Consider the following 13756-nt stretch of genomic DNA (forward strand, 5'->3'; position numbering starts at 1 on the left):
TGACTCCCCTGTCATTGCCTCCCGTGGCCACCAGTCCCCTTCACACTCACAGCTGACTCCCCTGTCATTACCTCCCGTGGCCACCAGTCGCTTCACACTCACAGCTGACTCCCCCTGTCATTACCTCCCGTGGCCACTAGTCCCTTCGCACTCACAGCTGATACCGCTGTCTTTACCTCTCGTGGCCACCAGTCCCTTCACACTCTCCGCTGACTCGCCTGTCATTACCTCCTGTGGCCACCAGTCGCTTCACACTCACAGCTGACTCCCCTGTCATTACCTCCCGTGGCCACCAGTCGCTTCACACTCACAACTGACTCCCCTGTCATTACCTCCCGTGGCCACCAGTCGCTTCACACTCACAACTGACTCCCCTGTCATTACCTCCCGTGGCCACCAGTCGCTTCACACTCACAGCTGACTCCCCTGGCATTACCTCCCGTGGCCACCAGTCGCTTCACACTCACAACTGACTCCCCTGTCATTACCTCCCGTGGCCACCAGTCCTTTCGCACTCACAGCTGACTCCCCTGTCATTACCTCCCGTGGCCACCAGTCCCTTCGCACTCACAGCTGACTCCCCTGTCATTACCTCCCATAGCCACCAGTCCCTTCGCACTCACAGCTGACTCCCCTGTCATTACCTCCCGTGGCCACCAGTCGCTTCACACTCACAGCTGACTCCCCTGTCATTACCTCCCGTGGCCACCAGTCACTTCGCACTCACAGCTGACTCCCCTGTCATTACCTCCCGTGGCCACCAGTCACTTCGCACTCACAACTGACTCCCCTGTCATTACCTCCCGTGGCCACCAGTCTCTTCACACTCACAACTGACTCCCCTGTCATTACCTCCCGTGGCCACTAGTCCTTTCGAACTCACAGCTGACTCCCCTGTCATTACCTCCCGTGGCCACCAGCCGCTTCACACTCACAGCTGACTCCCCTGTCATTACCTCCCGTGGCCACCAGTCACTTCACACTCACAACTGACTCCCCTGTCATTACCTCCCGTGGTCACCAGTCGCTTCACACTCACAGCTGACTCCCCTGTCATTACCTCCCGTGGCCACCAGTCCCCTCGAACTCACAGCTGACTCCCCTGTCATTACCTCCCATAGCCACCAGTCCCTTCGCACTCACAGCTGACTCCCCTGTCATTACCTCCCGTGGCCACCAGTCCCCTCGCACTCACAGCTGACTCCCCTGTCATTACCTCCCATAGCCACCAGTCCCTTCGCACTCACAACTGACTCCCCTGTCATTACCTCCCGTGGCCACCAGTCGCTTCACACTCACAGCTGACTCCCCTGTCATTACCTCCCGTGGCCACTAGTCCCCTCACACCGCATGCAGGCTCTACTGTCATTGCACATGCAACGGTGGTATCGGTCAATGAATGAGTGTATATACACGTGGGAGGAAACCAAAGGACCCAGAGACATCGCACGCGTGCGAGGGGGCAACACTCTATCCCCGTACAGATGGGCAGGAGGAAAGCGTGGCGTTCACACGTGTGCTGTGTTCACCTGGCAAGCAAGAAGTTCAACATACGTACATACAGTTTAACAAGTGTAAGGTTTTCGCGACCAATATTATTCATAATCAACGTTTTTGGGTTTAGATCGTGTTATTTATAAATGTGTCGTAACCCTCCACCACCCGACACGGCCAATCGATAAAAAAGTGTCACGTTGACAAACGACAAATAGTTTACTGCTTTAGCCCACCGGTGTGTTGAAGCGTGAACTATTTTGTCTTTTGTCAACGTGACACTGTTTTACTGATTGGCCGTGTCGGGTGGTGGAGGGTTACGACACATTTATAAATAACGCGATCTAAACCCAAAAACGTTGATTATGAATACGTACATACATCTGTGCGGTGATCCACTAACCCCCGTCGCTGCGGGGGTAGCCACCACCACCGTCACGTCCAGGCTGAGAAGTGTGTTTAGTGTGGGTGTGAGTGTGTTAGTGTGAGAACGGGCGAGTGCTAATCCCTCCAGTTATAAGTGCCCGTGCGCGTCTTTAATCCGGCAGTCAAAGCACAGCGACGGGACGGAGTCGGCAAGAGGGCTCAGGGCGAGAGCTCACTGCACGCAGCTGGTGCGCGGTAGGGGGCTCACAGAGGGTAGGGGGCTCACAGACGGTAGGGGACTCACAGACACGCGGTAGGGGGCTCACAGACGGTAGGGGGCTCACAGACACGCGGTAGGGGGCTCACAGACGGTAGGGGGCTCACAGACGCGTCGTGCACCTGGAGCCAGGGCTGGGCAACCTGCGGCTTCGGAGCCGCATGCGGCGGCTCTTTGGCTGCCCACCCCCTCCTTGTGGCTCTGTTAGCTGCGCCCCCTTGTGGCTCTTTTGGCTGCCCCCCCTTGTGGCTCTGTTAGCTGCCCCCCTTGTGGTTCTTTTGGCTGCCCCCCTCTTGTGGCTCCTTTGGCTGCCCCCCCCCTTGTCGCTCTTTGGCTGCCCCCCCCTTGTCGCTCTTTTGGCTGCCCCCCCTTGTGGTTCTTTGGCTGCCCCCCCCTTGTCACTCTTTTGGCTGCCCCCCCCCTTGTCACTCTTTTGGCTGCCCCCCTCTTGTGGCTCTTTTGGCTGCCCCCCCCTTGTCGCTCTTTTGGCTGCCCCCCCTTGTCCCTCTTTTGGCTGCCCCCCCCCTTGTCACTCTTTTGGCTGCCCCCCCCTTGTCACTCTTTTGGCTGCCCGCCTCTTGTGGCTCTTTTGGCTGCCCCCCCTTGTCACTCTTTTGGCTGCCCCCCCCTTGTCACTCTTTTGGCTGCCCCCCCTTGTCACTCTTTTGGCTGCCCCCCCCTTGTCACTCTTTTGGCTGCCCCCTCTTGTGGCTCTTTTGGCTGCCCCCCCCCTTGTCACTCTTTTGGCTGCCCCCCCCTTGTCACTCTTTTGGCTGCCCCCCCCTTGTCACTCTTTTGGCTGCCCCCCTCTTGTGGCTCTTTTGGCTGCCCCCCTCTTGTGGCTCTTTTGGCTGCCCCCCCCTTGTCGCTCTTTTGGCTGCCCCCCCCTTGTCACTCTTTTGGCTGCCCCCCTCTTGTGGCTCCTTTGGCTGCCCCCCCCTTGTGGTTCTTTGGATGCCCCCCCCCTGTCGCTCTTTTGGCTGCCCCCCCCTTGTGGCTCTTTGGCTGCCCCCCCCTTGTGGCTCTTTTGGCTGCCCCCCTCTTGTGGCTCTTTTGGCTGCCCCCCCCTTGTCGCTCTTTTGGCTGCCCCCCCCTTGTCGCTCTTTTGGCTGCCCCCCTCTTGTGGCTCCTTTGGCTGCCCCCCCCCCCTGTCGCTCTTTTGGCTGCCCCCCCCTTGTCGCTCTTTTGGCTGCCCCCCCCCTCCGTGGTTCTTTTGGCTGCCCCCCTCCCTCTCATGCGGGCAGCCAGTTTAAAATAAAAAAATAACTGGAATCGAAAATGTAAATGTGTGTACGGATAATTCATTAGATATGTCGGGAGATGTGGTCACAGTGGAGTATCTTGGTGACCACAAAATGTACAGCAGTCGACCTGCAGTGCTAAAGAGTAGCAAGGGGTGGGGGAAACGACACTAAATTAGACGCCGTTTATTCCATCGCCGATTGTATTGCAATGTCGGATTGTGTCATATTCTGGGTTCTTTCGGTAAAGTCTCGTAGAAGGGAAAAACATTCAAATAAAAAAAATTCTCACGACGTTTCAAATTTTATTGCTGTGGTTTTCACACCTGATGATGATTACGTGTGCTGCAGTCGAAACGTCGTGAGAATTTTATCGTTTTATATTTCTATTATTTTATTGCTTTTCCCTTCTACGTGATTTTACCGAAAGAACCAAGAATACGAATCCCTGCAGTCACGAAAGCTTTAAATCGAAAACATTCAGATTGTGTCGTCTGCTGTGTTGCCCGCTGTGTGTTGTGCGCGCACAAGTAGCTCTGCGTGTGATGCGGCGGTCCAACTATTGTTGATCAAAGACACAAAAACGTTTTCTCTCTGCTTCGTCTTCGAAAGGTTTCCAACGCCTGCGCTGAGCAGAGCAGTGCGATGACAATTCGAAAGTTGCGTACAACGTGCCAGACGTCCTGTGTCGTGGTTGACCTGCCGCAGGCTGCATTGTCAATTGATTCCATCCATCTTCTTTGTTGACATTATGTAATCCTGGAATTCGTGTTGTAGTCGTATCGTTATCATCATCATCATCATCGATGTCGTAATTATGATCACACTGCGTCGTCTTCATCGTTGCCGTCACAACGCTACGTCGTTCTCAGCATCGTTACCATCGTCACACCACACCATCGCATCATCAATAATCGCACCACATCATCATCGTATCATTACCATCACCGCACCAACATCATGCATCGTACTTCATCAGCATCATTACCATAGTCACACCACATAATCATCACATCATCATTCATCACACCACATCATCATCTTCTTCATCATCAATGACACCACATCGTAATCAATCACACCACCACCCCACCATCATCATCACACCACATGATTATCACCACCACCACCATAACAATACATCACACCACATCATCATCATCATCATCTTTACCATCAAGGAGACCACATCGTAATCAATCACACCACCACACCTTCATCATCATCATCACCACCACATGATTATCACCACCACCACCATAACACTACATCACACCGCATCATCATCATCACCACACCAAACTCGGCTTTTTGTTGTTGTTTTGTTGTTATTCTCAGTTCATCCCGAGTCTCTGGCCTGGCGCGAGCTCTCGGAATCGCCCGCTCCAGGAGAAAGAGGGGAACGATGCTGGCGACACGCGCATTGCTGTTCGCATTGGGACTTCCCGCAGCCGCAATCACCTTCACCACAGGTGAGACGGACAAAATCAGCACCCTTACTTCACAGGTAATAGAATCTTCCCTAAACCGCCTTCACCGCAGGTGAGACAAACAGAATCAGATTCTTTATTTCATAGGTAATAGAATCTTCCCAGAGTCACCTCACCTGCACCACAGGTGAGACGAACAGAATCAGATTTTTACTTCATAGGTAATAAAATCTTCCCACAGCCACCTTCATCACAGGTGAGACGAACAGAAACTTAATTTATACTGGAGGAATCCGATTAGCTCTTTTTTCACCACAGATATCTAGTAGTGGGCAGGCCAGAACATTGCAACAACAAAAACACGACGTGAGTGCAACGTACAGGGGGGGGTGAGCGGGTGCAAAGTGCACGATTGATGTCGTCCTAAATTCAAAGAGGCAGCAGCAGCACAATTTTTTCCGACAGCCGCATGCACTTTCGTAGCTCCAAAGCTGCTGCTACAAACGTTGAATCGGCTGGGAAACCCCCCCCCCCCAAAAAAAATGTTGGTCCGCCTAATGGGTTAAATGACGGTCCTGTGCGCCAAAAAAAATCACCAGATGATCGGGGGGTGGGGGGGGGGTACGGGGGGGGGGTTGGGGGGTTAGGGGGGGGTTAGGGGGGGGGTGCGCTCCACCCGATCCACGCCCGACGTTGTATCCCACAGTGGAGCTTCTCTCGCCCGACGGCGCCACGCGATGTAACGGATCGGAGGAGCGCGTCTTGGGGGGCCTCGTGGAAGGCAGATCTCTGCTGGGGGTCCCCCCCTCTAGGACGATGCCCGTTCACCCTGCGGGCGGCTCGCGATGGACAGGTGCGTGCGACCCTGACGTTTACGAGTCCAGGTTCAACCCATCGTCAGCTTTGCCAGGGTGGTTATGGGGAGCGGTGGTGCTGCGGTTAGCACGCCACGTAACGGAACCCGGGTTCGGTTCCCGCTCGCGGCCACCAGCGCCAGTGACGATTGTTTATCCGAACCGGTCCTGAGCCTCACCTGGGTCGACTCGGCCTCAAATGAGTACCTGGTGCGGTCGTGTAAACATCGCCACTGGGGAGATAAAGGCGGACCCGGGTTGTGGTGCTGGTTCGCGAACAGCACTTGCCCCAACAGTCTGTTAAGGCTGTACGGGGGGTGGGGACTTTTGTTTTTGGTGGCTGAGCTGCACGTGGCTGCCCGTGATGCTGCACACGTGGAGGCGATGATGGTGATGATGATATTGCCAATGATGATGATGATATTGCCAATGATGATGATATTGCCAATGATGATGATGACGATGACGATATTGCCAATGATGATGATGATATTGCCAATGATGATGATGACGATGACGATATTGCCAATGATGATGATGATTATGATGACGATATTGCCAATGATGATGATGATGCTGATGATGATATTGCCAATGATGATGATGATGCCGATTATGATGACGATATTGCCAATGATGATGATGATGATTATGATGACGATATTGCCAATGATGATGATGATGCTGATGATGATATTGCCAATGATGATGATGATGCCGATTATGATGACGATATTGCCAATGATGATGCTCATGATTCTAATAAAGCTGCTGATGAGGCCGATTATGATGACGATGACTGATTATAATAATAATGCTATTGTCAATGATGATGATGCTCCTTATTAGGACAATGAAGCCATTGCCAAATGATGATGCTCATATATTCTAATGACGCTGCTGCTGCTGCTGCTGAGGCTGACGATGACGACGAGGTTGATGTCGATTGCAGGCCATGCTGATTCTGGTGCGTCGTTTCGTCGTGGACCCGGACAACTGCACGCAGAACGCGCTCGAGATCTACGAAGGGCGAGCCGACAGCGGTAACTGCTCCTTGACGCATGCGCGTCGCGAGTGATGGGCTGAAGGAGTAGGGGTGCGTGGCAAAAAATCTTCCGACTCTAAAATGTTGAACGAATCATGGGACCTCCTTTTGCCAGTACCGAAATATACTAATAGGGGTTTTTCCCCTTTTTTTTTCTGGCAACAAAACTGGCACGTGTTTGTTTGTTGTAGTATAGAGTTAGCCTCGTAACTTTTAATCCACGTTGTCTTATGGTTATTGTTTTATTATGTTTTATTTGTATTATTTTATTATTTCCATTCTACGTGACTTTACCGAAAGAACCAAGAAGATGAATCCCTGCAGTCACGAAAGCTTTAAATCGAAAAAATGTCTTATGATTGTTATTATTATTGGATCTTTCGGTAAAGTCACGGAGAAGGGAAACAATAAAATAATAAAAATATGAAGCAATAAAATTAAACTAATAGGGTTTTTCCCCCTTTTTCTTGTAACAAAACTGACACTTTTTGCAAGGAAGCATGCTTACATTAACCGCAATACTTGCAGTCAAATGCAAACCCCGAGCTCTCATTACTCTGATAGTGCGCTATCTTTGAACTGTGTGCGCCTTTTGGCGTCATCTGGTCGAACACCATATGAGACTAGGCTATAAAGAAAGCTGTCTCTGGTGTGGACAATCAGTTTCAAAGACATTGCATACATTATCAGAGTATTGTTTTTTGTTTGCATTTGACTGCAGCCCCACGTGATCACACACACACCCATACAGCCCACGAGATCACACACACACACCCATACAGCCCACGTGATCACACACACATAGACCCACACAGCCCCACGTGATCACACACACACATAGACCTATACAGCCCCACGTGCTCACACACACACACACAGACACACACAGACCCACAGCCCCACGTGATCACACACACACACTGACCCATACAGCCCACGTGATCACACACACACATAGACCTATACAGCCCCACGTGCTCACACACACACACACACAGACACACACAGACCCACAGCCCCACGTGATCACACACACACACATAGACCCATACAGCCCACGTGATCACACACACACACACTGACCCATACAGCCCCACGTGATCACACACACACATAGACCCATACAGCCCCACGTGATCACACACACACACACACATAGACCCATACAGCCCACGTGATCACACACACACACACATAGACCCACACAGCCCACGTGATCACACACACACACATAGACCCATACAGCCCCACGTGATCACACACACACACATAAACCCATACAGCCCACGTGATCACACACACACATAGACCCACACAGCCCCACGTGATCACACACACATATAGACCTACACAGCCCCACGTGATCACACACACACACATAGACCCACACAGCCCCACGTGATCACACACACACATAGACCTACACAGCCCCACGTGATCACACACACACATAGACCCACACAGCCCACGTGATCACACACACACATAGACCTACACAGCCCCACGTGATCACACACACATAGACCTACACAGCCCCACGTGATCACACACACACATAGACCCACACAGCCCCACGTGATCACACACACACACATAGACCCACACAGCCCCACGTGATCACACACACACATAGACCCACACAGCCCACGTGCTCACACACACATAGACCCATACAGCCCCACGTGATCACACACACATAGACCCATACAGCCCCACGTGCAACAACAACCGCCATTCGCCACTATGTGGCGGTGACGTCACCACGACGCTTGTGCCAGGCCAAGTGCACCTTGAGGCTATCACGTGAAGTGTCGAACGCCCGCTGGCAGGAGGTCACGGGGCAGACCCAGCAGGTGCCACGGGTCGACTGACCGAGATGACCGAGATGACTCCACGTGCTCACACACACCACGTGCTCACACACAAACATACACAGACCTTCACTGCCCCACGTGCTGTTACAGGCAGCAGCAACAGCAGCGGCAACAGCAGCGGCCCTCTGGCGCGCGTCTGCAGCGAGCACGTGGGAGGAGCAGCCACCCCCAGGACCATCATCGCGTCGAGCGGCAGTGAGCTCACGGTCTCGCTGCTGCTGATGAGCAGCAACGCCACGAACCTCAACATCAGCGTGGCCTTCAGCGCATTCACGGCCGGTACGGTGCAAGTGCCGTGCAACGTTGCCATGGGTAGGGGTGGTGGTGGTGGTGGTCACGGCAGACGGACAATATCGACGGCGTTAAACACATTCCTGCGGAGGGAAGCTGGTAGGAACGTTGCGTTGCTCGGTCAATGGCCTGCAGGGTCAACGGCGGCGTGGTGTATTCCGCAAATGTGGCCGACTGTGAGGGCGGGCGCAAGCCGGCGTGAGTAGGTTAAACGTTGAGTTTTATAAGGGCACCACGGGGTGACCAGCCCCCACCCGTCTGGGTCGCGATCGAACCCACCACCTCCTGTGAATCAGGCGAGGTAGTTAACATCTCACCACGGGGAGAGAGAGAGACACGCAAACTCAAAATACACAGCAGGCGCCAAGAGTTGGGCTTGAACCCACGACCTCCTGTACACCAGGCGAGTTAGTCAACATCTCACCACGGGGAGAGAGAGACACGCAAACTCCAAATACACAGCAGGCACCATTGGAACCTCATTTGCCAGTAAAAAATATGATAATTGGTTTTTTACCCTTCTATCTGGCAACAAAACTGACACCTTTTTACGAGGAGTCATGTTTGCATAGATCACAATACCTGCAGTCATAATGCAAACAATAAACATAACTCAGGACAGTGCATACAGAGTATTGTTTTTTGTTTGCATTATGACTGCAGGTATTGTGGTCTATGCAAACATGACTCCTTGTAAAAAGGTGTCCGTTTTGTTGCCAGATAGAAGGGTAAAAAAAACAATTATTACAAAGCAGGCGTCAAGGATTGGGCTCGAACCCACGACCTCCTGTGAACCAGGCGAGGTAGTCAACATCTCACGCGTGCACGTGCATGGGTGACGATTCCTTGCAGGCGTTGGCTGCCTGGCGGATGAGTTTGCGTGCACCAACGGGCGATGCGTGAGCGTGACGTTGCTCTGCGCCGGGGTCGACTTCTGTGGGGACGACTCCAACAATGCGGCCCCGTCCTGCCACGTCAATGCCTCCATGGGAGGCAGCAGCAGCAGCAGCATGGGTAGACGACACACGCCTTCACTCCTACCCCACGGCACACTATACACTACATTATACACTACACACTATACACTACACTATACACTACACTTTACACTACACTACACACTACACTATACACTACACTATACACTACACTATACACTACACTATACACTACACTACATACACTACATTGCTACAAACTACACACTACACTACACTACTACACTATACACTACACTACTACAAACTACACTACACTACACACTACACTATACACTACACTATACACTACACTACTACACACTACACTATACACTACTACACTATACACTACATTACTACACACTACACTATACACTACTACACTATACACTACACTACTACACACTACACTATACACTAGACTACGCAATACACTACTATATACTACACTACCCACTGCACACTACACTATACACTACTACACTACACACTACACTATACACTACTACACTATACACTACACTACTACACACTACACTATACACTAGACTACGCAATACACTACTATATACTACACTACCCACTGCACACTACACTATACACTCGACTACAAACCACACTATACACTACATTACTACACACTACACTGCTACACACTACACTACACACTGCACTATTACACACTACACACTGCACTACTTTGTGTGTGTGTGTCCCCTCCACCATCCCCCCGATGGCATTCCTCCGGGTTCTCTTGTTTGCTGCTCCTACAGCTGAAACAAACCCCAATACGCTGCAACTGCCATTGGCCAAAACTGATGGCGATGATTAGGCTGGTAAATTTTCACGTGAAAAGTCGTAGTAATAGGTTTTTACCCTTTCAACTGGTACAAAAACTGACTCCTTTATACAAGGCATCATGTTTGCAATAACCACAACACAAGCAGTCAAAACGCAAACAAAAAGAAACAACTCTGATGATGATAATGATATGCACTGTCCTTGAAGTTGATTGGTCCACACCCGAGACAGCTTTTCTTAGAGCCTCGTCTCCATTGGTGTTGGACCAGAAGACGCCAAAAGGAGACAAGGCTCTAAGAAAAGCTGTCTCGGGTGTGGACCAATCAACTTTAAGGACAGTGCATATCTTTTTGTTTGCATTTTGACTGCTTGTGTTGTGGTTATTGCAAACATGATGCCTTGTATAAAGGTGTCAGTTTTTGTACCAGTTGAAAGGGTAAAAACCTATTACTATATTTTGCCACTGGTAAAGGAGGTCTCATAGTGTGAAAAGTCGTGTTTATTGTTGCTACGCAGCCAGCCCAGCCCACCCAGCCCAGCCACCCAGCCCAGCCACCCAGCCCAGCCACCCAGCCCAGCCACCCAGCCCAGCCACCCAGCCCGACGATTTTAAATAATGATAACAATAACAACAACAGCACATCATAATAATGATAATAATATACCGCATTTTCTTGGTTCTTTCGGTAAAGTCACGTAGAAGGGAAATAATAAAATAATAAAAATTAAATTATAAAATAATTATATTTTATTATTTTATTTTATTATTTTATTTTATTATGTTTTATTTTTATTATTTTATTATTTCCCTTCTACGTGACTTTACCGAAAGAACCAAGAAGATGAATCCCTGCAGTCACGAAAGCTTTACATCGAAGTAAAAAAACGTGTATTTATATGATAGGCGACGTTTCGGGCAAGGGCCCTTTTTTGCAGCTATTCCACCAACAAGGAAGGAGAAACGTTGTCAATACTCACTCCTATTATTTGGTTCTTTCGGTAAAGTCACGTAGAAGGGAAATAATAAAATAATAATAAAAATATATAATAACATAAAATAAAATAACAAAATAACATTCTAATATTGCATTATTTTATTATATGATCTTATTATAATATTATATGATTTTATTATTTTATTTCATTACATAATATTATTTTATTATGTTTTATTTTTTTTATTTCATTATTTCCCTCCTACGTGACTTTACCGAAAGAACCAAGAAGACGAATCCCTGCAGTCACGGAAGCTTTAAATCGAGAAAATAAGTATAACCCGTAAAAACAAAGTTTTTCACTATAAATCCTTTATATGTGGCGGCTAGAGTCCTCTCGTCCTCTGGCTTGAGATGGCTGCCACCTATGGGTCATATGATTGTCTGCCAGTATTAAGCAATTGGTAATTAAATATTGTTTTCCCTAAACAGTGTAAAATTTTGGAAAAAAAATCTCATGTACATTAATTGTCTCGCACAACGAGTCTGTGTGGAAAATGTCAGCTCGATTGGATCACGGGAAGTGGGTTAAAAAACGACCGAAAGATTTGCACGGTCGTAAGCAAGCAAGCGAACTTAATTATAAAGGATTTAAAAATATACCGCGTCTCAATGTACGAATCGCGCCCTACGATTTCCGGCAGCTCCCCTTGGCTCCGTGGGCTCCACCTCACCCTCATCGAGTCTCCTGCTGCCTGTGGGCGTGACGCTTGCCCTACTGCTGCTCCTGCTGCTGCTGGCTGGGCTGCTGTGCCGCAGCAGTCGTGGCTGCGTGGCTGCTCGCCTGTGTCGCTGCTGCTGCAGCGGCTGCGTAGCCGGCACCGCGAGCCTCTGTCTCGCCGGGCCGCTCTGCGTGGCGCGGGGACGGATCAGGAGGAGACGGAGCGTGAGATCGGCCCGGAGCGGTGGGGTTGGGGGTGGTGGGGTGGTGTTGCCACAGCGGGGCCTGCACACGTGTAGATGGAGGAGGATGAGTTCGTGGTTGTCGGGAGATGTTGGGTTTGATTGACTCATGATTCATAATATAGGTTCTAGATTTGAAGCTTTCGTGACTGCAAGGATTCATACTCGGTAAAGTCACGTAGGTGATGCATCAAGATGCATCAAGATGCATCAAGATGCAGTAATTTTAGCTGTGACGGTCCCACCTGATGACGGTGACTTGTGTTGCCTCCGAAACGTCGTGATTTATTATTTTATTTTATTTCCATTATTAACTTTTAATTTTATTTTTGACCTACGTGACTTTACCGAAAAAACCTCAGAGTCATAATATAGGTGTTTGGGTCAGATCGCGTTATTTATAAATGTGTCGTAACCCTCCACCACCCGACACGGCCAATCAGTAAAAAATGTGTCACGTTCTCCAAGGGACAAATAATTCACTTTTTTAGCCCACCGGTGTGCTGTAGAGAGAATCAACAGCATTTAAAAATTTGAGCCTCCGTGTTAAATTGACTCATGATTGATGATGACACAGATCATAATGGGTGGTGGTGATTGGATGATAATGATGATATTAATGATTGGTGATGATGGTGAGGATGACCGATTAATTATAACACAGATGGAAATGGGTGGTGGTGATGGTTGTGGGGAGCGGTAGTGTAGTGGTTAGCGCTTTGTGGGGAGCGGTAGTGTAGTGGTTAGCGCTATGCTGCGCTAACGAACCTGGCAACGCGGGTTCGATTCCCACTCACGGCCAACACCGGTGACGCTTATCTGAACCGGTCCTGGGCCTCCCCTAGGTCGACTCGGCCTCAAATGAGTACCTGGTGCGACGTGTAAACATCGCCACTAGGGAGACAAAGGCGGCCGGGCGTGGTGTTGGCCACCCACCCCCTCGTGTGACGTGCCCGACCTTCATAGGTGCTCGCTAACAGCACTTTCCCCTACAGTCTGTTATACGGGGGATCTTTATATTTTATCATCATGATGATGTGGTGACTGAATTATGATGGTGAGGGTGGTGACGATAGGGTTCGTTTGATGGTGACGATGATGTGTGACGTCGACGACGACGATGATGATGATGGGGGTGATTCCACACCTGTCAACCCACCCAGTTTACCCCTTATTCTTATGCAAGGGAATTGAGTTTTCAGATT

General features: G+C 50.0%; 1 protein-coding gene across 1 annotated transcript; it reads left to right on the forward strand.

Moving 5' to 3' along the window:
• The first annotated feature begins 5502 nt into the window (after positions 1–5502).
• On the forward strand, positions 5503–13280 carry LOC133357982 (uncharacterized). Its single transcript, XM_061576233.1, has 5 exons — positions 5503–5661; positions 6615–6705; positions 8672–8860; positions 9725–9886; positions 12293–13280. The coding sequence occupies exons 2-5, from the start codon at positions 6618–6620 to the stop codon at positions 12655–12657; spliced, it is 804 nt and encodes a 267-aa protein (XP_061432217.1). The 5' UTR covers positions 5503–5661; positions 6615–6617; the 3' UTR covers positions 12658–13280.
• The last annotated feature ends 476 nt before the right edge of the window (positions 13281–13756 follow it).

Source organism: Lethenteron reissneri, chromosome 60, assembly GCF_015708825.2.
Source record: "Lethenteron reissneri isolate LAM-NWPU_2019-01 chromosome 60, ASM1570882v1, whole genome shotgun sequence".
Classification (NCBI taxonomy): domain Eukaryota; kingdom Metazoa; phylum Chordata; class Hyperoartia; order Petromyzontiformes; family Petromyzontidae; genus Lethenteron; species Lethenteron reissneri.

Bases quoted from the DNA above. Each gene is read 5' to 3' on its own strand.
- LOC133357982 (XM_061576233.1), top strand. From the start codon at position 6,618: ATGCTGATTCTGGTGCGTCGTTTCGTCGTGGACCCGGACAACTGCACG. The intron at 6,706-8,671 runs GTAACTGCTCCT...GTGCTGTTACAG, and splicing joins CGAAGGGCGAGCCGACAGCG to GCAGCAGCAACAGCAGCGGC. The intron at 8,861-9,724 runs GTACGGTGCAAG...GATTCCTTGCAG, and splicing joins CTTCAGCGCATTCACGGCCG to GCGTTGGCTGCCTGGCGGAT.